Consider the following 25,664-nt stretch of genomic DNA (forward strand, 5'->3'; position numbering starts at 1 on the left):
TGGGCTTGATTCCCAAGTCGCAGTCAGGCTCCCGCTGTGGTAGGCGGGACATCTCTCTAGCTGCTCACAGAGATAGAACTAGGGAGTTGAGGCAAGAGTTAGGGGGCCAGGGAGATTTACTTGAGTCTGATTTTCCAGGTGAATGAGAAGGGAGTGCTTGGTCGAGGGTGTGATGCTGACACATTCCTGGGAAAGGCACGTCATCACCATCAGCAGTTGTCATTACTGTTGTGTTTTAGGAAGAAGATTCAGTTGCTCAGATATTTTGGCCACCTCGAAGATGCAGGCACATTCTCTGTGCTATGATTTTTCTGAAGGCAGAGTAGCTCTTACTTCTGTGAGAAGCTCAAATAAAAATAAACACCACCCTCCCAAAGACCACCATTCTGAAACATACTTTTCTCTGGAAAACAGTGCCCCCCTTTCTCCCAAACTTCTTCTTATTTTTGGATTCCATCTCTTTGTATGTGCTAATCTAGTGTACCATGGAACACATTCTGGGAGCTGGGGGCTCTGCTTGTCTTTAAGGGGGACAGCCCAATCTGACCTGAGATTGGAGGATGCTTTCCAGTGTGAAGGAGTGCGAGGGAGCAGGCACAGACACAGAGAGTGAGAGAAGGGTCACTTCTTTGGTGAAGAGACTGCAGAGGGAGCGAGGGTTTTAGCTGTTGGCAGCTATGGTGTCCCTAATCCAGTCCACATAGTTGTAGACCTTGGCGTAGACTCCAGGCCTGTTCTTCTGGGCACAGCCATAGCCCCAGGAGACAACTCCTTGGAGCTGTCCATTGCAGACCACAGGGCCACCATTGTCAAGCTGGGAGAAGAAAGGACAAGTTGTATGAAGAGAGAGATGGAGGAGGATTATAGCTACATTTACTCTGAACCTTAAAAGACCCCTTTCCAGCCAGCTCTGTGGCTCTATGTCCTTCTGATGGTGGCCCTTTCTCTGTTCTTCCTAAGCAGACAGCATGCAGCCCAAGGGAGCCTTGCTCACTTCTCCATGGGGGCATTGCAGGAAGTCTCCTTAGCCCTGCCACCTTGGGAGTTCAAATCTTTTTCCCAGGTGGGGCCTGGGTATCGATGGGAGCCTCAGCAGGGGAAGGGGTCAAATCACCTGGCAGGAATCCTTGCCTCCCTCAGGGAAGTCCACAGAGAACAGGTTGATGGTAATCTCTCCAGGGTGGGAGGCTTCACACTCAGCTTGGGTCAGCACAGGAACGTCCATGCACAGCAGTTCGTCTGGGTAGTCGGTTGTGAGGATCAGGAAGAGATCAAAGAAAGTAGAAATGTGGGTCAGGCCAGAGGAGACAATAATCTAGGATGGAACATTGAAGAGGAACACTGCCCTGGAGAGGACTCCAAAACATAAGTCCTGGCAAGGGACTCTCTGGCTTTTAGTTCCCAGAATGATCATGGTTGAACCCCTCCCAAGATGTGATCACAGCACATTCTCCATTTGTTCTGCCTTTTGATTTTAGGTGCCCAGTCCTTGAGATTTTGCATCTCTTTGGTACCCAGTGCAGAGCCAATGGGCACTAGAAATGTGTCGTAAGCCTGGAGGAGAGAGAATTCAAGTTCAGGGGCATGGTTCATTCTGGAGATTGGGACGATGGAGGCAAGTACAATGACAAAGGGTCCCACTCACCACCACAGCCCAGAGTGTTGCTCCAGCCGGAGATGAGGCACTCGGTGCCAGGAGCTAGAGGGGCAGTGGGCAGAGAGATGGTGGACACATGGTCATTGATGACGGCAGGCCTGGAGAGCTTGATCAGTATGATGTCATTGTCCAGAGTTGTTGGGTTGTATTTGGGGTGGCGGATGATCTTGGCTGCATTGATGAACTGCTCAGTCCCCTCCAGGACTTCGATGTTGTGCTCTCCCAGTCTCACCTGGTTACGGCTGATGGGCATGGCAGGCATGGTGAAGATCTTGTCTCACAGCTGGGTTACCCATCCCACCTTCCCCAGGGTTCTCAAGCTCTCTGCTCATGGACAGCTCTGGAGTCATAGGGTGGGGTGTGTGGCCATATCACATGGGCAGAAGAGGGATGTGGGTCAGTGCAGGTGTGAGACCCAGGATCCTTCTGCTTCAGAGGTTGGTGTTAGTGGGGTGGGGCAGAGTCAAAGGGATCCCAGTGGAGGCTGCCTCTCAGTCCACCTTCACAACCTCTTTCCCACAATCTCCACAGTCACTAGCACCGTGGGCGCAAGGAGATCCTTGAAGATTTCCCAGCATTCTTCACCCCAGGTCTTTGCTAACTGTGCACAGTGCCTGTTCCTCCCTCCCTTCTTGGCCTGGTGAGCACCACCCTTCTGTGTAATCTAATCCAAAGCTAGCCATAGTATTCGCATCTCCTGGGAACTTGTTAGAAATGTAAATTCTTGGTCCTTACCCCCACCTACTGATCAGAACCTTGGGAATGGGACCCAGTGATTTGTGCCTTAACAAGCCTATAGGTCTTTCTGATGTATACTCAGGTTTGAGAGTTCTTGGTGTAGGCAGCAGTTCTGAGTTCTGTCTATATACTCTACAGTTACCAGAGGTAAAGTGTGAAATACTCACTGATATTCACACACTCTACCTGAAAATTTTGAGTTAAGTGTCCTGGGATAGGACACAGGTATCAGTATTTTATAAAACTCTTTCTTAGGTGGCTTTAATGTGTAGCTATCCAGCAAAAGGTACTTGCCTGCTTTTCTTACTAGCTCAGTCCACTCCAAGATCATTCCTGCCTGCTTTTATGACCACAATCCTTGCTGTTTCTTGGATTTGCCTGGGTGTGAGAGGTTCCTCTCTTGTGCTCACTCTCTGCTTTGGAGAGTCACCTGCTGCCAACAAGTTTTCTTCTCCACGACCTCTCCCATTCATCTTACCCAACCTCAGTAGTTCCCTGGGCTGAAGCCAAGCTCTCCCAGGCAGCCTGGCTGGGAGCTTTGCAGTCAGGGGTCCCACACTTACGACTTGTAGCAGTGAGCTGCTGATACCACCCACTGTTCACTGATGAGGGAGCCACTACAGAAATGGTAGCCAGAATTCAGGGACACCTGGTAGGGGACAGAATTCTCCTCACAGGTGTAGCAGCCATTGCTCTTGTCATCATCGTCAAAGGGGGCAGCAACTGGAGTGGAGCTGGGAAGGGAGAAGGCAAGTCAGTAACATGTTAGGGGTGGTGCTCCCAGCCTGTGGTTTGTTCCTGCTCATTAGAAATCCTTAAGAAGCACAGTGAGGCTAGGAAGGGAGGGATGGCTGCCACCCCTGTGAGCATCACGGGATGTGTCTCCCAAGTCTCTGTGTCTCCAGGGCACGTAGCTAGGTCCCCTGTGGGGGTGCAGATCTCTCCTGGGGTCACCGGGCTGACCTTGCAAGGAATGTCCTCACAATGCTTTCAGTGGGATAGGAGTTGGGATGTGGTTGTCTCACCCACTGAGTGCTTCTCTCTTTTATTCATCACCTTTGTATGTCCCCTGGCTATTTGAGCCCTGGATTGTCAGGATACTTTGGCCAAGCTAGGAAAACCCCTTGGCTACAGAGACCTGGCCATGACCAGCCTCCCCCATAGCTCAGAACTGTGTAATCAGGGCAGAGTTGAGGGCAGCCCCCAGGCTCAATTTGGCAGAAGAAAGGTAGACGTTGTTATTGGCCAATAGGACAGCAACAATTCTTAACCTTGGCTGCATGCCTGGAAATGTTACAAATCACCTGGGAAGCTTAAAAACCCAGAACATAGGCTGTACCCTAGACAAATGAAGTTAGAATTTCTAGAGTTGAGTCTCTGGCATGAGTAATTTTTCCACCTCCCCAGGTGCTTTCGAGGTTAAGAGCAGTTATAGTGGTGCTATTCTGGTGCTGTCAGAGACAAGCCTAAAGCCTGCTGCTTCATTTCGTTGGCCAGCACCCCGTGGCCTCCCTTCCCAGCTTCTCCAACCACAGCTCAGATGTGGATAAATGACAGTGGTTGGAGTGAAAACAGGGAGAAGTTGAAACAAGTGAGGCTTAAAGAGAGCCCAAGGAGGATGGGAAGTAGAGATACCAGTTGGAGGAAATAGAATATCATAGCACAGTCAAATGAGGAGATGTGGCAGGAATGGAAGGGCATGTGTCTGCCAGGAAGGGGGTGGGTGGGGCCTGAGGTAGGGTATGATACTCACCAGCAGCTCCTACAAAGGTAAGGATCAGGAGTAGATTCATGTTGGTAGACTGTGCCTGACTGGTGGTGGAGGACCCGTCTTTATACCTGCCGAGGATCGGGAGAGGAGGTGTCTGTGAGGTGAGGGTCACCACTCCTCTCAGCACAAACAAACCTGCAGCTTTTTCCTTCCCAGGGTCTTGCATCATCTAGGCTATGTTTGGCCACTCTGTGGGTTTGTGATTCACAGGTGATGAGGAAACTTGCCTTCTGAGAGCAGAGAGGGAGACTGGCTATTTCCTGGAAGGATGCTGGGATGGGAAAGACAGGGGAAGCCAAGCCCTTGATCGTACAACTGGACTTTCTTAGGCTGAGGGGATGAACGTTAGAAGGAGGGAGAATGGCCTGGCTGTTTAGGAATCTTTTCAACTATTGTGGATATATGTAATGTACTTAAGGAAGGGCAAGCGTTGGTAGCAAGCTTGGCTTTTCAGTGTTCTGGAGCCCCCATGAGAAGAGCAAAGTCTTATCTAAGGTTCATTCCTGTGAAAATGAAGATGCTTCTCTCCAGTCAGTGTTAGGGAAGGTCAAATCTAAGACTTTGCAGAATGAGAATTCCAACACTAAGTGGTAAGGAGAAGGGAGACTCAGCATTCCATAGGATTCTGGGCTTGAAGATGGCTCTCCTTCCTACCAAGGCTTAAGGATGGGAAGTGTTTCAAAGAAGGAGGGGGCACAGTTTAGGTAGGAGCTTACTCAGTGCATCTGTAGGATGGAAAACCAATGGCGCACTCCTCCCCTTCTTCAATGTGAAGACATTTGTCTGTCTCATGTGCATCCTGTGATAGGTTCTTTTTATGCAGCCTCACGGTTGCCCTGGCAACCTGCACTCAGGGTGATGCAAATTGACCTACCTGCTTGGGGCTAACAAACTGAACTAGGATGACATGCCCGTGATCAGATGTCAGAGTTTGGACCAATGTAAATCTGGGTAATGATTTGATCTGAGAATCAGCAGTAGGTAGAAATTTTAGCATGTTAAATGGGGCACATGTTGGGTTCAATGATGGAAATTTGGAGGGGTGGACCTGGAACTTTCTATTTTTTTTTTTTTTTTTTTTTGAGATGGAGTCTCACTCTGTCCCGAAGGCTTCAGTGCCATGGCGTGATCTCGGCTCACTGCAAGCTCCGACTCCTGGGTTTATGCCATTCTTCTGCCTCAGCCTCCCGAGTAGCTGGGACTACAGGCTAGTTTTTTGTATTTTTTAGTAGAGACGGGGTTTCACCATGTTAGCCAGGATGGTCTCGATCTCCTGACCTTGTGATCCACCCGTCTCGGCCTCCCAAAGGGCTGGGATCACAGGCTTGAGCCACCGCACCCGGCCAGACCTGGAACTTTCTTAGATGCAGTGAGATTTTGCTGGGCTCAGTGCAAAGTGAATCTTCTCAGAGAATATCATGATTTGGGCCCTACCAAGGCTACTAAGACACAGTTGTGTAATTGACTGAGGCACAACCTGGCCAGAGCAGTGTGGAGATGGGAATGCTGTCTCCGCTCAAGTCTAATGATGTAAGGAAAGAAGGAGCTTCCTTGTGAAGGTGCTTTCCCTTCTCAGCAACTCTGAGCTCAGGTTGGTGATGGGCGGGAATGAGCAGAGTTCAAGTTTGAATTCTTTGAAAAGTAAAAGAATCAGGGGTGTTCTGGAGATGGTGAACAAAATGAGAAAAGATCAGAAACCTGGTGGTGAAACTGGACATGGCCAAGGGGCTAGAGGGAGGAAGCAAATGGAAACCAGAGACAACTGGAAAAACTGCCAAAGTGGTGTCCGTGGAGTTGAGAGGACACAGAGAGTACCTTCAGGTTCAGCTCCTGTAATGGCTGCTGAGCCAGTTTCCCCACAGCCAGGAGACCCACTGCTTGGAGACCCCCCTCTCCACCCCGTAGCCCCTCTAATCACTGATGGGCTCATACCTAACACTGCTATACTTAGATGGTGCATGGTGCCTGACAGCTTTACAAGAGTTTTCACGTAAACAACAGTGGTACATTGCTTTCCATTTATGCTGAGTTTCACAGTTTAACTTCCCAAAAACATGCTAATTGTGATTTGTGCAGACCAAAATTATGCTCATTTATAGAGGAAGACTGTGAGATTCAGAAATATTCTGTCTTGCCCAAGAATACAGATCTTGGCAGAGCTGATCATAAGGCCAACGGAAGCCATGCAGAGCATTATGAAGTGTGGGAATTGCTGCAGGTGGCATCTAAAAGGAGATTTATTGAGGATCAAGGCAGAGGTTTCCAGAGGACAAACGGTACATTTGATTCCTTCCTGGTCTTTTCTTCCTGGCAGAAATAGATGATTGAATTGATCTTTCTCCTGGCACCTTGTCTCAGAGCCTTACCTTGCCACAGTTCCAGACCCATCCAGGCCATGACCGCCATGTAGATGACACACTTCTCTGCTCACGAATAACTGGCCAAGCCTGAGGTAACCAGGTTTTGGAGCATTGATAATATGGTTTTTCCTGTGTTGTCCCTAAACATGTTGTTTCATTTTGTCCCCTTGTCATAGGGTCTTCACAGAACTCCTGCCTTGGAGGATAAGGAGAGACTCTTGCTCTAGCAACTGTAGACACCAGTGTGCACTAAACACGGAGGTGACCCTTGGTAGAAGGTGGAAAAATTTTTTGGAAAATGGGATTTTTGGATCAGTGCTTGTGGCTCTGACTCTCTGTCTGAAAGGGAACACCCAAGAATATGAGGATTTCTGTAGCTAGAGCTTGAAGGCTAGCCTTCTCCAGTATTTTGCACTCTTCCTTAAATGATCACAGTATAGTCTGAGGTCAGCTTTGTTCAAAAATGAATGACCTTATAGGCAGCAAAGACAGCTATAGGTGGAGACCGTTACCTCATACTGTAGACTCAGATGTGTAGGATAGGCTCAGATCCAGTTGCCCAAGCTCAATTTGGAGGACATGCCAATCTTGGTACTGTTCACTCAGATCTCACCTACCTCTTTGGGTCAGAGAGGTGTGCTTTAAAATCCCCAAGGAAGGAGGCAGGGACTGTGCCCTCAGATGATTATTGGTTAAGTGGATTTATGCTTAATTTCAGTTTAAGAGAATGTTGTTGTGTCTCTGCCCAGGACAGGCAGCCCATTGTGGCCCTGGGTGAGGAGGGAAGCCCACAGAGACCCAGGGTTTGTCACCTGTGGCTGTCAGTGTCTTCAGAGCCAGAATTGAGCTAATCTCATGAAAGGATGGGCGCTGATGGGCAGTTGTACGGTCGGTTGCTATCGGGGCTTGTTGATCTCTCAAATTCCAGGTGACAAGACCAACGCATGCTTGAGGGACCCTTCCCAGTAGGCTCTGGTGGCTACAAACTGGTTCAGGTGTGGAAGATCATACCACTTTACCTTTGGTTTTTCTTCGAAAACTAAACAATGAAAGACAGATGAAAACAAGAATTCTACCAGTCGGCAGGCAAGAATTGTCTTCTGGAAAAGGTTATGTTTGTGGTTATTCCCCATGTTGGCCTTGAAAGTAGTTGGCTGCAGAATGGCTATTATTAAAATGTCAAAAAAAATAGAAGATGCTGGTGAGGCTGCCGAGGAAAGGGAATGCTGATACACTGTTGGCCTGAGTGTAAATTAGTTCATGGAAAAATTAATGCAGAAAGCATTTTGAGGATTTCTGAAATAATTTAAAACAAAACTACAATTCCAACCAGCAATTCCTTTAGTGGGCATTTACCCAAAGGAAAATAATTGTTCTGCCAAAAAGACACATGCTCTTGCACATCTTTCACAGCACTATTCACAGTAGCAAAGCCATGGAATGAACCTAGGGGGCCATCAGCATTAGACTGGATGAAGGAAATGTGGTACATATACACCTTGGAATACTATGCGTCCATGAGAAGAATGAAATCATGTCTTTTCAGCAACATGGATGGAGATGGAGACTGTAATCCTAAGCATATTAACATAGGAACAGAAAACCAAATATCGCATTCTCAGATATAAGTGGGAGCTGAGCATTGGGTACACATGGATATAAATATGAGAACAGTAGACACTGCAACTACTAGAGGGAAGAGGGAAGGAGGGTGGAAAGGGCTGAAAAACTACCTATTGGGTACCATGGTCACTGCCTGAGTGATGAGATCATTTGTGCCACAAACCTCAGCATCACACAATATACCCATGTAACAAACCTGCACATATAGCCCCTGAATCTAAAATGAAAGTTGAAATTATTTTTTAAAAATGGAGCCTGGGCCTGGAGCAGTGGCACACAGCTGTCCTCCCAGCACTTTGGATTACTTCAGATCAGGAGTTCAAAACCAGACTGGCCGACATGGTGAAATCCTGTCTCTACTAAAAATACAAAAAAAAAAAAAAAAAATTAGCTGTGCATGGTGGCACACACCTGTAATCCTAGCTACTTGGGAGGCTGAATCTCTTGAACCTGGGAGGCCGAGGTTGTAGTGAGCAGAGATCATGCCACGGCACTGCAGCCTGGCTGTAGTTGAGCCAGAAGGAGATGTTTTGTGTGAAGGCTGAGGTGGGGGCTCTTCGGAGCCTCTCTAAGCAGGAGGGACTAATCCGTGGCGGTGGACAGAGTTGCAGCTTTCTGCCTCTTTGTCCTTGTTCTGGACCCACAGGTGAACAGTACCAGCCTCCATCCCAAGCACAGGCTCTGCAGACCTTCACATCTCACTGTTCCATGTGAGTAAATGGACTGGGAAAGCTGTGTGGCCTGAGAAAAGGCAACCCCATGGCCTGGCTCTACACAGTAGTTTGTCTTGAATTTTCGATAAGGATTTTTTTGCTTGTTTTGTGTTTTTGGTGGTGGTAGTGTTGGTTTATTTTACACTGACCGCTTAGAAGAAATCCCATGGTTATCTGTGATTTTCATGCCCTGTTTCTGCTGGCAACCCATCTGAGTGGGGTGACTCACTTTTCTGTGTAAAGAGTGTAAGTGGCCCAGGTAGGAGGTGGAAGCAGCTGTCTGGAAGGCCACTGGGATCCTTATGTCTGTCGCTTGGCTTCAGGTAACCAGCTGGGCTTTGATAGGAATGATCTGAATGGAGACGGAAAACAGTGGAAACTAACACTCCCCACCCAGCCCTGTTTATATGAAGCGTTTGGTTCTTCCCTTGACTCTTGAGTGATGATGATATTCAGATGAGGCATTGACATTATGGTAAGAAAGGGAAAAAATGTATATGTCGTGTCTATCTATCATATATGTGTGTGTGTGTGTGTGTGTGTATACAGATATTATATCTGTCTATCTCCAAAAGCAGACAAACCCGAGGCTGTAAGGTGAACTAGGGTCTGCCTTTGTACTCCCTAAAAAAAAATCCTTGTTGAACAAAGTGATGTTTGTATGCAGTGACTTTCTGGGTAACCCGTGTGTATCTCTCCATTATGTGCGAGCCCTGAGCCCCGTTTTCCTCCGAAGATAGTGAGTGGTAGCCGTCTCCTCACACGAATCACACATCTGGAGCCAAGATGGCCCTCTGAAGGTAATTGATTTACACATTTACTGTTTACCAAACAAGTGTCTGATTCATTCCACAGCATGTGGTGTATTCCCCAGCATGTGGATTGTGGTCCCCTGCGTTTTCCAGGAATGCTTTGCTGCATGTAGGGGTTTTACTCTACTCATCACTGCAATGTGCGCGCTGCTCCGTGGACACTTGGAGGCCTGTGCTGTGTTCCCTGTAACAGAAAATGTGCTCTGAACTTGTCTGTCTCCCTTGGCTGCTCCTGGCCCTTGGTGCCAGCTCCCAGGGGTGTCCACAACCACTTGGGACAGAAGGTGAAGGTTGAATTTCAAAGAGAAGCTTGCTTGGATCTTCGGTGACAAGCTTGGATGAGCTATGGACCCAGCATGGGCCCTCTGAGAATTGCCAGGAGGAGGCTTTGGGAGATGCCAGATTTGCCACGGGGCCTGCCTCCCTCTGCTGTGTCCAGTGAGTGCAAACCAGCCAATGTGTGGCCAGAGTGGCTGGATGGTGTCACAGCCCTCAGATCTTTCCTTCTACCTTTTTAAAAGAGTCCCAAATAACTCATTTGAAGTGTCTTAAAGGCGAACAAGTTTTATGAAAATGAATCCTTTCTCAGTTAATTGATCAAATGGGTGAATCCTGACCCTCTCTAGTTTCTTTCCCTGGTCATAGTGGGGAGCTGGTGTTAGCTGAGGGAGTCACTGCAGCGTCCTATCCCAAAATCAAAGAAGAGGAAAATGCAGTGTGCAGAGCTGGACTTGATTCGCAAGTTGCAGTCAGGCTCCCGCTGTGGTAGGCGGGACATCTCTCTAGCTGCTCACAGAGATGGAACTAGGGAGTTCAGGGAAAATTAGGGGGCCAGGGAGATTTACTTGAGTCTGATTTTCCAGGTCAATGAGAAGGGAGGGCTTGGTCAAGGGTTTGGTGCCAAAACATTCCTGGGAGAGGCATGTCATCACCAGTAGCATTTGTAATTATTGTTGTAATTTAGCAATAAGATTTAGCTCGTAAAATTTTTTGGGCTGTCTGGAAGATGCTGACACATTTTCTGTGCTGTGATTGTTCTGAAGGCAGAGTAGCTCCAACCACTGTGAGAAGCCCAAATAAAAATCAACCTCTCCACCAAAAGACCACCTTTCCAAACACACGTTTCTCTAGAAAAGAGTACCCCCTTTTCTCCCAAACTTCTTACTATTTTTGGATTCCATGTCCTTGTATGTGCTAATCTAGTGTACCATGCAACACATTTTGGGAGCTGGGGGCTCTGCTTACCTTTAAGGGGGGCACCCCAATCTGACCTGAGATTGGAGGATGCTTTCCAGTGTGAAGGAGTGTGAGGGAGCAGACACAGACACAGTTAGAACAGGGTCACTTTACTGGTATAGAGACTGCAGCGGGACAGGGGGTTTAGCTGTTGGCAGCTATGGTGTCCTTAATCCAGGCCAAATAGTTGTAGACCTTGGTGTAGACTCCAGGCCTGTTCTTCTGGGCACAGCCATAGCCCCAGGACACAACTCCTTGGAGCTGTCCGTTGTAGACCACAGGTCCACCAGAGTCGCCCTAGGGAGAAGAAGGGACAAGTTGTATGGAGAGATGGAGGAGGAATATAGCTATATTTACTCTGAACCTTAAAAGATCCCTTTCCAGGTAGCTCTGTGGCTCCACATCCTTCTCACAGTGGCCCATTCTTTGTTCCTAAGCAGACAGCATGCAGCCCAAGGGAGCCTTCCTCACTTCTCCATGGGGACACTGCAGGAAGCCTCCTCAGCCCCGCCACCTTGGGAGTTGAAATCTTTTTCCAAGATGGGGCCTGGGTATCAGTGGGAGCTTCAGCATGGGAAGGGTTGTTCAAATCACCTGGCAGGAATCCTTGCCTCCCTCAAGGAAGCCCACACAGAACATGTTGCTGGTAATCCTTCCAGGGTAGGAGGCTTCACACTCAGCCTGGGTCAGCACAGGAGCGTCCAAGCACTGCAGCTCATCTGGGTAGTCAGCTGTGAGGATCAGGAAGAGATCAAAGAAAGTAGAAATGTGGGTCAGGCCAGAGAAGGAGACAATAATCTAGGATGGAACATTGAAGAGGAACACTGCCCCTGGAGAGGACTCCAAAACATAAGTCCTGGCAAGGGACTGTGGCTTTTAGTTCCCAGAATGATCATTGTTGAACCCCTTCCAAAATGTGATCACGGCAAGTTCTCCATTTGTCCTGTCTTTTGAATTAGGAGCCAAGTCCTTAGACTTTGCATCTCTCTCATGTTCAGTGCAGAGCCTGTGTATAATGGGCACTGGAAATGTGTCTTAAGCCTGGGGGCGAGAGGATTCAAGTTAAGGGATATGCTTCATTCTGGAAATTGGGAGGATGGAGGGAAGTAGAAAGACAAAGGGTCCCACTCACCGCCAGAGCTCAGAGTGTTTCCCCAGCCAGAGATGAGGCACACAGTGCCAGGAGCTGGAGGGGCAGTGGGCAGAGAGATGGTGGACACACGGGCATTGATGACAGCAGGTGTGGAAAGCTTGATCAGCATGATGTCATTGTTATATTTCTTAACCTCGTTGTATTGGGGGTGCGGGATGATCTTGGCTGCATTGATGAATTGCTCAGTCCCCTCCAGGACTTCGATGTTGTGCTCTCCCAGTCTCACCTGGATGCGGCTGATGGGCAGGGCAGGCGTGGTGAAGACCTTCCTCCACTGCTGGGGTACCCATCCCACCTTCCCCAGGGTCCTTAAGCTCCCTGCTCATGGACAGCTCTGGAGGCATGGGGTGGAGTATGTGGTCATATCACATGGGCAGGAGAGGGATGTGGGTCAGGCAGGTGGGAGACCCCAGGACCTTTCTGCTTCAGAGGTTGTTGTTAGTGGGGTGCAGAAGAGTCAAAGGGATGCACCAGAGGCTGCTCCTCATCCCGCCTTCCCAGCCTCTTTCCCACAATTTCCACAGTCACCAGCACTGTGGGCACAAAGAGCTCCTTGTAGTTTTCCCAGCGTTCTTCACCCCAGGCCTTTGCTAACTGTGCACAGTGTCTGTTCCTCCCTCCCTTCTTGGCCTGGTGAGCACCACCCTTCTGTGTAATCTAATCCAAGGGTAGCCACAGCATTAGGATCTCCTGGAAATTTATTAGAAATGTAAATTCTTGGGCCTTACCCCCACCTACTGATCAGAACCTTGGGGATGGGACCCAGTGATTTGTGCCTTAACAAGCCTGCAGGTGGTTCTGATGCATACTCATGTTTGAGAGTTCTTGGCGGACGTGGCGGTTCTCAGCTCTGTCTATAGATTCTATAGTTACCAGAGGTAGAGTGTGAAATAATCACTGATATTCACACCCTCTTCCTGAAAATTTTGAGTTCATTGCCCTGGGATAGGACACAGGCATCAGTATTTTAAAAAACTCTTTCTTAGGTGGCTTTATTGTGTAGCTAACCAGCAAAAGTACTTGCCTGCTTTTCTCACAAGCTCAGTCCATCCAAGATCATCCCTGCCTGCTTTTATGACCACAACCCTTGCTGTTTCATGGATTTGCCTGGGTGTGAGAGGTTCCTGTCTTGTGTTCACTCTCTGCTCTGGAGAGTCAGCTGCGGCCAACAAGTTTTCTTCTCCACCACCTCTCCCCTCCATCTTACCCACCTCAGTACTTCTGTGGGCTAAAGCCAAGCTCGCCCAGGCAACCTGGCTGGGAGCTTTGCAGTCAGGGGCCCCACACTTATGGCTTGTAGCAGTGAGCTGCTGACACCACCCACTCTTCGTTTAGGAGGGAGCCACCACAGAAGTGGTAGCCATAATTCAGGGACACCTGGTAGGGGACAGAATTCTCCTCACAGGTGTAGCCTCCAACGATCTTGTCATCATCATCAAAGGGGGCAGCCACTGGAGTGGAGATGGGAAGGGAGAAGGCAAGTCAGTAGCATGTTAGGGGTGGTGCTCCCAGCCTGCAGTTGCTTTCTGCTAATTAGAAATCCTTAAGAAGCTCAGTGAGGCTAGGCAAGGGAGGGAGCGCTGGCACCCCTGGTGAGCATCACTGGATGTGGCTCCCAAGTCTCTGTGTCTGCAGGGCGCATAGCTAGGTACCCTGCAGGTGTTCAGATCTCTCCTGGGGTCACCAGGCTGAGGATGCAAGGAATGTCCTCACAATGCTTCCAGTGGGATAGGAGTTGGGATGTGTCTGTCTCACCCACTGAATGCTTCTCTCTTTTATTCACCACCTGTGTACTCCACCTGGCCGTTTAAGCCCTGGATGGTCAGGATACTTTGGCCAAGCTAGGAAAACCGCTGGCTGTGTAGACCTGGCCATGACCAGCTTCCCCCTCGGCTCAGATCTGTGTAGTGAAGGCAGAATTGAGGGATGCCCCAGGCTCATTTTGGCAGAACAAAGGTAGACGTTATTATTGTCCAAAAGAACAGCAATTCTTAACCTTGGCTGCATGCCTAGAAATGTAAAAAATCACCTGGGAAGCTTAAAAGCCCAGAACACAGGCTGCACCCCAGACAAATGAAGTTAGAATTTCTAGAGTTGAGTCTCTGGCATGAGTAATTTTTCCACCTCCCAGGTGCATTTGAGGTTAACAGCAGCTATAGTGGAGGTATTCTGGTGCTGTGGGAGCCAAGCCTGAAGCCTGCTGCTTTATTTTGTGGTCCCGCCCCACCTGGTCTCCCTTCCCAGCATCTCCAACCACAGCTCGTATATGGATGAATTGCAGTGGTGGGAGTGAAATCAGGGAGAAGGTGAAAGAGGTGAGGCTCAAAGAGAGCCCAGGGAGGATGGGAAGTAAAGATGCCAGATGGAGGAAATAGAATATCAGAGCACAGTCAAAAGAGGAGAGGTGGCAAGAATGGAAGGACATGTGTCTGCCAGGAAGGGGTGTGGGTGGGGCCTGAGGCAGGGCATGAAACTCACCAGCCGCTCCCACACAGGCAAGGATCCGGAGTGGATTCATGGTGGTAGAGTGTGCCTGACTGGTGGTGGAGGACCCGTCTTTATACCTCCCGAGGATGGGGAGATGAAGTGTCTGTGAGGTGAGGGTCACTGCTCCTCCCAGGACCAACAAACCTGCAGCTTTCCCCTTCCCAGGGTCTTGCATCAGCTTGGCTGTGTTTGGCCACTCTGTGGGTTTGTGATTCACAGGTGATAAGGGAACTTGCCTTCAGAGAGCAGAGAGGGAGACTGGCTATTTCCTGGAAGGATTCTGGGATGGGGAAGACAGGGAAAATCAAGCCCCGGATCACACAGCTGGGATATCTCAGGCTGAGGAGGTGAGGGTTAGAAGGAGGGAGAATGGCCTGGCTGTTAGGAATCGTTTAAACTATTGGGGATGTATTTAATGTACTTAAGGAAGGGCAAGCGTTGGTAACAAGCTTTGCTTTTCAGTGTCCTGAAGCCCCCATGAGAGGAGCAAAGTCGTATCTAAGGCTCGTTCCTGTGAATATGAAGATGCTTCTCTCCAGTCAGCATGTGGCATGGTTAAATCTAAGGCTTTGGGGAATAAGAATTCCAAAACTAAGGGGTAAGGAGAAGGGGGACTCAGCATCCCATAGGATTCTGGGCTTCCAGATGGCTCTCCTTCCTATGAAGGCTTAAGGATGGGAAGTGTTTCAAAGAAGGAAGGGCACAGTTTAGGTAGGAACTTACCCCGTGCCTCTGGAGCATGGAAAATCAATGGTGTACTCCTCCCCTTCTTCAATGTGAAGACATTTGTCTGTCTCATATGTATCCTGTCATAGGTATTTTTTATGCAGCCTCATGGTGCCCTGGCAATTGGCACTCAGGGTGATGCGAACTGACCCACCTGCTCAGGACTGACAACCTGAACCAGAATGACATGCCCCCGATCAGATGTCAGAGTTTGGACCATGGTAAATCTGGGATATGATCTGATCTGAGAATCAGCAGAGGTGGAGATTTTAGCACATGGTAAATGGGTCACATATTGGGTTCAATAACGAAGATGTGGAGGGATGGGTCTAGAATTTTCTATTTTCGATGCAGTGAGATTATGCTGTGCTCGGTACAAAGTGAATCTTCCCAGAGAATATCCTGATTTGGGCCCTACCAATGCTACTAAGACACAGTTGTGTAATTGACCGAGGCATAACCTGGCCAGAGCAGTGTGGAGATGGAGATGATGTCTGTACTCAGGTCTAGTGATGTAAAGAAAGGAGGAGCTTGCTTATGAGGGTTTTTTCCCTTCTCAGCAACTCTGAGTTCAGGCTGGTGATGGGCAGGAGTGAGTAGAGTTCAAGTTTGAATTCTTTGAAAGGTAAAAGAAACAGCACTGTTCTGAAGACGATGAACAAAATGAGAAAAGCTCAGAAACTTGGTGGTGAAATTGGACATGGCCAGGGGCTAGAGGGAGGAAGCAAATGGAAACCAGAGGGAATCGGAAAAAATGCTAAAGTGGGGCCCGTGGAGTTGAGAGGACACACAAAGTACCTTCGGGTTCAACTCCTGGTATGGCCACCGATCCAGCTTCCTGACAGCCCGGAGACCCACTGCTCTGAGACACCCTCTCCACCCCATACCCTATCTAATCACTGTTGGGCTCAAACCTAATGCTGCTGTACTTAGATGGTGTATGGTGTCTGACAGCTTTACACGTTTTTAAGTAAGCAAGAGTGGTGCATAGCTTTTCGTTTATGCTGAGTTTCACAGTTTAACTTCCCACAAAGATGCTAATTGTGATTTGTGCAGAGCAAAATTATTTCCATTTATAGAGGAAGACAATGAGATTCAGAAGGATTCTGTCTTGCCCAAGAATACAAATCTTGGCAGAGCTGATCATGAGGCCAACGGAAGCCATGGAGAGCGTTGTGAAGTATGGGAATTGCTGCAGGTGGCATCTAAAAGGAGATTCATTGGGGATCAAGACAGAGGTTTCCAGAGGACAAACGGTACATTTGATTCCTTCCTGGTCTTTTCTTCCTGGCAGAAATAGATGATTCAATTCATCTTTCTCCTGGCACTTTGTCTTAGAGCCTTATCTTGCCACAGTTCCAGACCCATCTAGGCCATGACTTCCATGTAGATGACACACTTCTCTGCTCACACAAGAACTGGCCAAGTCTGAGGTATCCAGGTTTTGGAGCATTGATAATATGGGGTTATGGAAAATGTGTTTGGAAAAGGGGATTTTTGGATCAGTGCTTGTGGCTCTCACTCTCTGTCTGAAAGGCAACACCCCAGAATATGAGGATTTCTGTAGCTAGAGCTTGAAGGCTAGTCTTCTCCAGTATTTTGCGCTCTTCCTTAAATGATCACAGTATAGTCTGAGGTCAGCTTTGTTCAAAAATGAATGACCTTATAGGCAGCAAAGAAAGCTATAGGTGGAGACCGTTACCTCATACTGTAGACTCAGATGTGTAGGATAGGCTCAGATCCAGTTGCCCAAGCTCAATTTGGAGGACATGCCATTCTTGCTACTGTTCATTCTGAACTACAGTTTTCTTTGTCTACTTCTCTAAGACATCTTTCTGGCTTGTATTTAGTGCTTAGCCCACCAAACCACTGTCCTTCAATTATGATAACAGTGAATCATTTTTGTGTGCTTACTATATAGCACGTAATTTACTATACAGCATGTAACTCATGCAAGTTAAAAATGTGTTTTTCATTTTATCATCACAACCACCTATGGGATTCCCCATTTTACAGATGATCAAATGAGCTTTCTGGAGGTGAAGTGACTCTCCCATCTCCCAGAGCAGCAGCTCCAGCCAGAGCCGGCCCTCCCTGTACTCAAGACCTTGGCAAAGCAACCAGAGCTGGAAAGAACCAAAAGGGAAGTTTTCAATTACTTTTAGCCACTTTGTCCCCCTTTTTTTCTCTCCTTCTCTCCTGCATTTTTCTCCATCTCCAGGTACAGTTTGGGATGTGGATGCCTGTTCCAACACAAAAACACTTGGGATCCATTCCTGATACCCCAATTCATCCCGATATTCCCCCATTTAAAAGTCAGACTCACCTACCTGTTTGGGTCAGAGAGATGTGTGTTTTTAAATCCGCGAGGAAGGAGGCAGGGACTGCGCCCTCAGATGATTATTGGTGAAGTGGATTTAAGCTTCATTTCAGTTTAACAGAATGTTGCTGTGTCTCTGCCTAGGACAGGCAGCCCATTGTGGCCCTGGGTGATGAGGGAAGCCCACAGAGGCCCAGGATTTGTGACCTGTGGCTGCCAGTGTCTGCAGAGCCAGAATTGAGCTAATCCCGTGAAAGGATGGGCGCTGATGGGCAGTTGTATGGTCGGTTGCTATGGGGCTTGTTGATCTCTCAAATTCCAGGTGAGAAGATCAATGCATGCTTGAGGGGCCCCTTCCCAGCAGGCTCTGGCAGCTACAAACTGGTTTAGGTGTGGAAGATGATACCATTTTACCTTTGGTGTTTCTTTGAAAAACAAGAAAGACAGATGAAAACAAGCATTCTGCCAGTGGGCAGGCAAGAATTATCTTCTGGAAAATTGATGTTCATGGCTCTTCCCCGTATTGGCCTTGAAAGAGCGTGGCAGGAGAGTGGCTATTATTAAAATATCAAAAAAAAAAAAAAAAAAGAAGATGCTGTTGAGGCTGCAGAGGAAAGGGAATGCTGATACACTGTTTGCCCGAGTGTAAATTATTTCATGGAAAAAGTAATGCAGAAAGCACTTTGGAGATTTCTGAAATAACTTAAAAGAGAACTACCTTTCCACCCAGCAATTCCTTTACTGGGCATTTACTCAAAGGAAAATAATTGTTCTGCCAAAAGCAAGTAAGTTACCACATAACTTACTATACGGCATGTAACTCATATAAGAATGGCTTTTTCATTTTATCATCACAACCACCTATGGGATTGCCAATTTTACAGAGATCCATGGGCTTTCTGAAGATGAAGTGACTTGCTCCAGGTCACATAACCAGTAGGTTGTAAAGATGGGATGTAAGTATGTTGATCTGACTCTAGGGCCTCCACTTCTGCCACAGGGCATTCTGCTTTGCCTCCTCCAAACTGATCCTTGGTGCAGCCTCACTGAGGTGGCAGGCAGCAGATATTGTTATCTCCTTTTTAGAGATGAACAATCTAAAGCTCAGAGGTGAAGTGACTTCTCCAGGGTCACTTGTCTAAGGAAAGCAGAGATCATACTAGAACCTTCCCTATTCAGACGAAGTTTGTTCCCCTTCATGTCGCTACAGAGTTGAGTTTTTCAGACCTCCTAGTAGTCTGAAAAGTGTCAGATTCCAAATTCTTTTTTTTTTTTTAACACTTTCTTCTCCAAATCCTACCATATCTTTCTTCTAAGCTCTTACTCAACTCCTCCTTGGGTTCCAGTATCCTTTATCATTCTCCAACCAGATTGTCAGATTTTAGGCTGTCTTCCCCCTAAACTCCCAGCTCCTCTCCTCATCCATTATTATTATTTTTTTTTCTAAGCTACTGATCTACCCCATGGCACAATTTCTGTTTATCCAATATGGAATTGTTTTCATTACTATCTCAACCCAGGAATCACTGAATCTGGAGAGTGAAGGTAGTCCTCTGTGTGATCCAAAAAAGTCTGACTTGTAAGATGGAGTCAATGGCCATGGAAAACATGCAGGTTTTATGCCCAGAGGGAAGTTTATAGTTCTGTTTATTCTTCAGGCTTCCATGTATGGGTAAATGGGGAAGTCTCTAGCACTTGAGACTAAACCTAAATTATTTTAAGGATAGATTGATTGCTGTAATATAATGGTAAGTCTCTCTGTTCACATTTCAGCCACTCCTTGACCACTCTCTTGTTTGGCCTATTAGAGCTGCTTAAGTGAGTCCAGGCTGCCTTAGACAGGAAGCAGAAGAAAGCCAGGACAGAGTGTGGGAGAAACACCCATGTAGGTTCTTATTATTATAACATCTAGGATCTGTTTCATGATACTCAGAGTTTAATATATGATGTATGTATATATTTTTCTAAATTATACTAGCTCTAGATTGAGGCTCAAAAGATAGGTTTGGTGATAAATCCAGTCAATTGGGTTCCTTTTACTTATTTAGCTTATAAAATTCTAGACTGTGTCATCCATTTGGAAGGCAGCCAATGGGTCAGCCATTTCCTCAAGATCGTCTTGGCCAGGAGGGCCTTCAAAAGGCTCCCAAGGCTCAGAACTGAGTGCTTCATCCACACAGGCACCAACATAATTCCAATTGAGAACCTTCCACCCTAGGGCCACTGTGTTTGAGCAGGTTCTGCACTTTGCCCCTCTGTAGAACCCATATCTTCTGTTCCATTTCCCAGTCTTTGGTAAGGCAGCAGAAGGGGGTTGGCACATGACATGTGTACCTTTCCATTCAAATACAAAGCTTGTTATCTGTAGTCCTCCTGCAGTTCTGTAAAACACTGGAACTTATTCCTCCTATCTAGCTGTAATTTTGTGTCCTTTAATCTTTTCGTATCCTCCTCCCAACTAAAACATAAATTTAAAACAAGAATAAAAAATATAAAGTTTGAAGTGCTTATTCCTTTCCTGTTAGAATAATCTAGTTAATTTTCTTATGGGCTTAGATTATCTAAACTCAAATGCCTTTGTAGAGTTTTCCTCCAGGGAAATCCACTACAGCTGTATAAATTTTCCTCTTATGTTTGAAATCATATTTATGTACTCACAAATGTTTATTGAATTCCTGAAGTGATATTCCAAGAGTTCTTCTATGCTATTTGGAAGCAGCAATGAAGAAGACAGAAAAGGTTCTTGTTTTCATTGCATTCGTGTGTACATGTGCATGCATTTATGCACATGTGAGGAGGTATAGAAATGGGATGCACATACATTGCTTTCAGTACCTGATGAGTACATATTACTAAAATAGGATAAAGTGATAATATAATATGGGATGACTGCTGAAGTGCTGTTATGTAGAGTGGTCAGGAAGGGTCTCTTTGGGGAGGTGGCATTTAAGTTAACACCTGAATAAAAAGGAACCAGCCATCTGCAAGTAGAGTTAGGAGGGCTTTCATGATTTCCTTCTGAGTCTGTAACAGAAATAATTCAACACACACAACTGATTGCTATTTAAAATTAAATAACCATGTCATCTAGCCTATGGATATATACCTTGTCATGGGTTTTGATTGTATGAAGGATGGTCATCAGTATATTGAATTATTCTTATTAAAGTTAATGTAAAATATTTTTAACATGAAATGATATTCATGAAATATTATTGGGTTAAGGGAATAAATTCTAAAACTACATATTTTATGATATAATTTTATTAAACTGAGTGATTTTGACTTTTTTATTTTGATAATATGCATGTTTTATAATACCACAAATTTTTTTATTTAGTTAAAATAGCTAAAAGAGAAACAATTGTAAAAATACAATTTTCTGAGAGAGAGTCCTATTTATTCTTGAGGAAGGAATTGCTAGTGGTAAAGTATGTTTTTATAGTGAGAAATACATTTAGGTAGCAACTACACTAATTGCATATTTTGTCTCTGTGTGCTTTTTTACAGATAATTGCATCACTTTCTTATTAAAAACTTACATTTAAAAACTCGCTATTATTCTTATTTTCTATGGAGAAATTAAGGCATGGAGAAATTGTGTAGCTTGTTAAGGTTACACCTAGTGTTATAGCAGAAGAACCAAGTTTTAAACTTAGGTCTGTCACTTGACAAAGTTCAAGCTCCTAACCACAGTGTTTTACTGCTTTTAAAGAGGCAATTTTGTAATATAGGAAGGTGCTTCATAATCCAAGACTTCACTGTAGGTAAATTTGTCAACTTCCTATGGTAATGGGAGCATGGGGCAGGAAGGTAAGCTAGCATTGAACTCATGAGATAAAATGGGTATACATGTGCATTCCTGTGACCTGGAGAATTAGTACATGTGGAAACTGGAGAAGGCCCATGGGACCTTACATGGACCAGAAACTAGATAGGAATCACTCCTTTATAAAGTGAGGTACACAAAGAGATACACAGTTAGTGAAAGGATGAGCTAGAAAACTAATCCTAGAAGCAGTTAACAAAGAATATTATTTATCTTGGTCTTGGCTTTGGGTGAAGGATTTTTAAAAATTTCCTCTGAGTATTCATGGTCACTGAACAGTCAGCCCATTGGGTATTGAGATAGACATTCTATGACCAAGAAGATATATACTGAGAATTATAAAATAAAATGATATTGGGTCTGTAGCACTCCAATTTCTTGACAGAGGCAAGCATGAATATTTCCTAGAAAACCCACGTTTACTCCAGTATTTAAAGAATTCTGAAAGATAAATTCACATCAAATTACATAGTGCACAAGGAAATAGGCCACCCTGAGTGAGAGTCAGCAGACTACTGAAAACAAGATGCAAAAAGGCATCAAATGCTGGCATTGTCAGATAAGAATTCCCAGTAGATGCTTAATATACTTATAAAAAGAAAATAATTTTAAAATACACAAGGAACAAGATGCGTTCAAAAATGACATCTCATATTTGTAAATGACCCAAATGGAGTTTCTAGAAATAAAAAATATAATTTAGATGAACAAAGTCAGTTGAAACATTAAATTAGAGGCTTACTGGAGCTGAAGTGTGAATTAGTAAACTAAACAGTAGTTTTAAAGAAATTACCCAGATTGTAGCATAGAGAAGCAAAAAGAAGAAAAATATGACTGAACAGGTAAGAAGACTAGATGATAGTATGAAAGAAAATTGAATATAAGATATAGCTATACTTCTGGCCATCTCTTCTTCAATAAAATGTGGACAACAATCAGGTATACCGATTTAAGTTTTGGCCCCAAGAGGATTTCCCTTCACCACTACCTTTCAGAACCATACTTGGTTAGACTGTAATGATCCTTCAAGAATAATGTGGAGACCCATCTGAAAAAAATGATCTCATGTTTCTCAACTGGAAATATGAAATTTCTATGAAACTTGGGTGTGGTTTGAAGGTAAGAGGAGAAAAGCATGAGTGGGTACTATGACACTCTGAGATGTGCTCTTGAAATTGAATTGTACCTTCTTCCAGCTGTATTTAAGTATGGTCTTGATTATATATTTTCCATTTAATAACAGAGAGAATGCTCTGGGCACAGCCAATGTTACAGTTTTGCAGATCAGATAATACCTTGTTCTGAATGCCATTATGAGGCATCCGTTACAGAGCCAGGAGCAACGTTTCAAAAGAAAAGGGGGTCGTTGGCCGGTAAGAGTATAGCTTTACACCAAAACTCTGCACCTGTCTTCAGGGCAATTCTCCAGGTGGCCTTGGACCAACTCAGTACCTCCCCATTTCTTGCTTGTAGTTCTCAAGAATAACTGTACAATGTGCTGGTAATGTAACATCCTGAGATAAGGAGGAACTGGCTAGAACAGCCAGGGCTCTGTTCCAGTCCCTTCTAGAAGTAGGATGTCCTTCAATGTTTTGCTAAGCATGTTAAGTTGCTTAGGATATAACAACCAGAGTGGCTGCTCTCTGAGGTCCCTCAGTGGCAGAACAAGTAGGGAAGGCACAGACAAGGTTTCATCCACCATCAGCAGCTTTCCTGAGCCTAGTGGAACTGGCTTTCCCTGAATCTTAGGCCTCTGTTTTCCCTTGCTGCCTGTATGTAATAAACACTCTTCATGTAATTTGTGTGTGTGAGCCTTCTTTCTCTCTGGGATCTGGAAAGCAACAAAAGTATAGCCCAAGATGCAATGGTCTGAAGTGCCAATCAGGGCACAGCGAACCTGTTCCACACTGCCTTGTGATTCTTTTTTTTTTTTTTATATAATTTAAGTTCTAGGGTACATGTGCATAACGTGCAGGTTTGTTATATGTATACTTGTGCTATGTTGGTGTGCTGCACCTTATTGGGGAATGTCAGGATCTCCTTAGAGCATCCGTATCTTCAAGAACAAGTGGGTCTGCTTAGTCTATGGCCCAAGCAGCAGGAAGCTTTCATCATGGGCTTGTTCTGCCACAGAACCCTCTCTTGCAATGGCTCCAGCTTTACAGATTACATAGTAAATGGAATAGAGTAGCACAATCAAATGCAGTATATCCAAAGTTTAATTCAAAGTCCAAAGACTTAGCATTGCACCTCTTTCTCTGTGGTAGATGATCTAAGGTGCAGCAGCTTACTTCTCACATTAGAGGAGATATTTTGACATGCCCCAAACCTCTGGACTACTCCAAAACTCACCATTATAGAAGGTTCCTGAACTTCGCAGATTTTATGTTGGCCTGGGATACATGTGTCATATTGTCATATTGAGGCATCTAGAGAGCTTTATAATTCCTATTGACTGAGAACAAGCAGATGTCATTAATGTAATGTACCAGCTTTGTTTCAAGGTGACTAAAGTTCTGCCAAAATATATTATGATAGAAAACCAGCTAAAAAGAGCCTTGAGATAAAACAGTTAAAGGCTATTACTGACCCTGCCACTTGAAGGAAACTGTATCTGATTGTTTTTATTGGGTATTTCTGAGCACCCTTCTAGAAGAAATTTTACCCTCAGCTTTCCAGGAGCCACCCTTCCTGTCTGTGGATAGAACACTCCAGCTAGTCCTACAGATGCTCTCCTCATCCCCAGTCTATCCATTCACACCCATGCCCACCCACAAGCACAGAAACAGCTGTGTCTGCCCAAGAGCTGTGGTTTCCTCCTCCTGTCCCATCTTGGCAGGGCCCTCAGGCTCATGTAAGGGGAGCTGGGTAGGAGAGAGTTGAGGTTCTTGCTCAGATCTTTGATCTGTGCCCAGCACTGTGTCTTCAACGCTGCAGAGGTATATGCTGCTGTCTTCAGGGCTCGTGTTGCTCACAGTCAGAGTTGAGAATGTTAGGTTTGGGCGACTGATGGGAAACTTGTCAATGACAAATCCACTCTCATATGTGGCCTCAGAGCCCTGATTTGCAGTTGCAATCAGTGTCATGCTCTGTCCAGGTTGCTGACGGTACCAGAACATCATGGTGACTTGGCTATCGACTTGACACTGGATAGTCACGGAGGTTCCACGTTGACAGACATCCCTGCTTGGCTTTTGAGAGACGACAGCACTGAACACTGAGCCTAATTCCAGAGAGATATTCATGAGGACTGACAAGCTTGGAGTCAGATGTCTCGCCAGGCAGGAACGTCTCTGTTTTATCACTCCAATGCCACCTCAGCTCCCAAAGGACCCCAAGGCACTGCCTCCTTTTTATTGTGCCAACAATTACTCTGTTATGGCCCTTTAATCTAACATATCCCCTTCATCTTCTGTCTGGTGGCTTCAGACTCTCTGAAGAGAAAGTCTTTCCACCTCTCCACCCAGCATTAACATTAACCCCAGACTCCTCACAAGCCAAGGCTCATACCTCGTCCCAGGAGAAGGAGCAGGAGACCCAGCATCTTCAAGTGATGGCCTCTCCCCTGAGAAAAGGCACTAAGAAGTGAAACTCAAGTTCATCTTTGCTTCCTACAGCGTAGCTCCTTCCTGCTCTGTTTCCCTCCTCTAACAGGTGGTTGATTTTCTGCAAGATATGCAAAAATCAGTCTTCCCCCTGGTGGAACTGTGTGGCTCTTCACTCAGGATGAGTCTTCATGCCCAAGCCTCGCAGCATGCACCGGCAACTCACCACTGTTCTCCCACCACTTTACCATCTGTCATTACTGAACACCAGTCTGTGCTACTGTCTGGGTGTAGAGCAAACAGTGGGGTGCAGAATTGACTTCAAAGAACTAAAGGTAATATGTTAGAATATAAGGGAACCTCTTAACAGTATTTCAGCTGTCTGCTGGGTCTTCATGGTTATCTCAAACTGAACTCATTCCTGCCCCAGCACATACACACACCAATAAACGGGCTCTTATTCCTCAGTTTCCCTCTCCCAACAAATGGCATCCCTGCTCTTCTTGCACGTTAGGCTCAAGAATTCCATAAGCCTCTCTTTTTCTTCACCTACCTTATTTGCCAATTCACAAATTAAATGCGTTGTCTCTTATATCTCTTCGCTTGTTTCAGTTATCACAGTCATAACTATTTTTTTGTCTTTGCTTAATTCCTGGATACTTGTAATATAGTTTCTTCTATTCTAATTCAACTC

General features: G+C 45.8%; 2 protein-coding genes, 1 pseudogene and 2 gene segments (V, D, J or C); all 5 read right to left on the reverse strand.

Moving 5' to 3' along the window:
* LOC126951110 (probable non-functional T cell receptor beta variable 7-3) overlaps positions 1–25,664 on the reverse strand; it is a 632,711-nt gene that overhangs the window by 188,734 nt on the left and 418,313 nt on the right.
* Positions 1–25,664, reverse strand: part of LOC126951109 (M1-specific T cell receptor beta chain-like) — a 418,381-nt gene that overhangs the window by 137,375 nt on the left and 255,342 nt on the right. The window lies entirely within an intron of this gene.
* Positions 635–4,964, reverse strand: LOC126951080 (trypsin-2-like). Of its 3 annotated transcripts, XM_050784973.1 has the most exons (6): positions 4,149–4,341; positions 2,959–3,118; positions 2,563–2,604; positions 1,646–1,899; positions 1,115–1,251; positions 635–814 (listed from the first exon to the last, which is right to left on the reverse strand). In XM_050784973.1, exons 1-6 carry the CDS (start codon positions 4,333–4,335, stop codon positions 662–664), a joined length of 933 nt encoding a protein of 310 aa, XP_050640930.1. In that variant the 5' UTR covers positions 4,336–4,341; the 3' UTR covers positions 635–661. The 3 variants fall into 3 exon arrangements, with proteins under 3 accessions (XP_050640930.1, XP_050640932.1, XP_050640931.1); XM_050784975.1 differs by lacking the exons at positions 2,563–2,604; positions 4,149–4,341 and adding an exon at positions 4,883–4,964; XM_050784974.1 differs by lacking the exon at positions 2,563–2,604.
* Positions 10,805–14,581, reverse strand: LOC126949742 (putative trypsin-6; annotated as a pseudogene).
* On the reverse strand, positions 23,987–25,117 carry LOC126951095 (T cell receptor beta variable 29-1-like). The segment is given in 2 exon segments: positions 23,987–24,648; positions 24,936–25,117. Coding segments are annotated over 2 exon segments (510 nt in total).

This window comes from Macaca thibetana, chromosome 3, assembly GCF_024542745.1.
Source record: "Macaca thibetana thibetana isolate TM-01 chromosome 3, ASM2454274v1, whole genome shotgun sequence".
NCBI lineage: Eukaryota > Metazoa > Chordata > Mammalia > Primates > Cercopithecidae > Macaca > Macaca thibetana.

Bases quoted from the DNA above. Each gene is read 5' to 3' on its own strand.
- LOC126951080 (XM_050784973.1), bottom strand. From the start codon at position 4,335: ATGATGCAAGACCCTGGGAAGGAAAAAGCTGCAGGTTTGTTTGTGCTG. The intron at 2,605-2,958 runs GTAAGTGTGGGA...GTCCTATCCCAG, and splicing joins GCAGCTCACTGCTACAAGTC to GACACTTAACTCAAAATTTT. The intron at 1,252-1,645 runs GTGAGTGGGACC...TGATCCTCACAA, and splicing joins CAACACTCTGGGCTGTGGTG to CCGACTACCCAGACGAACTG.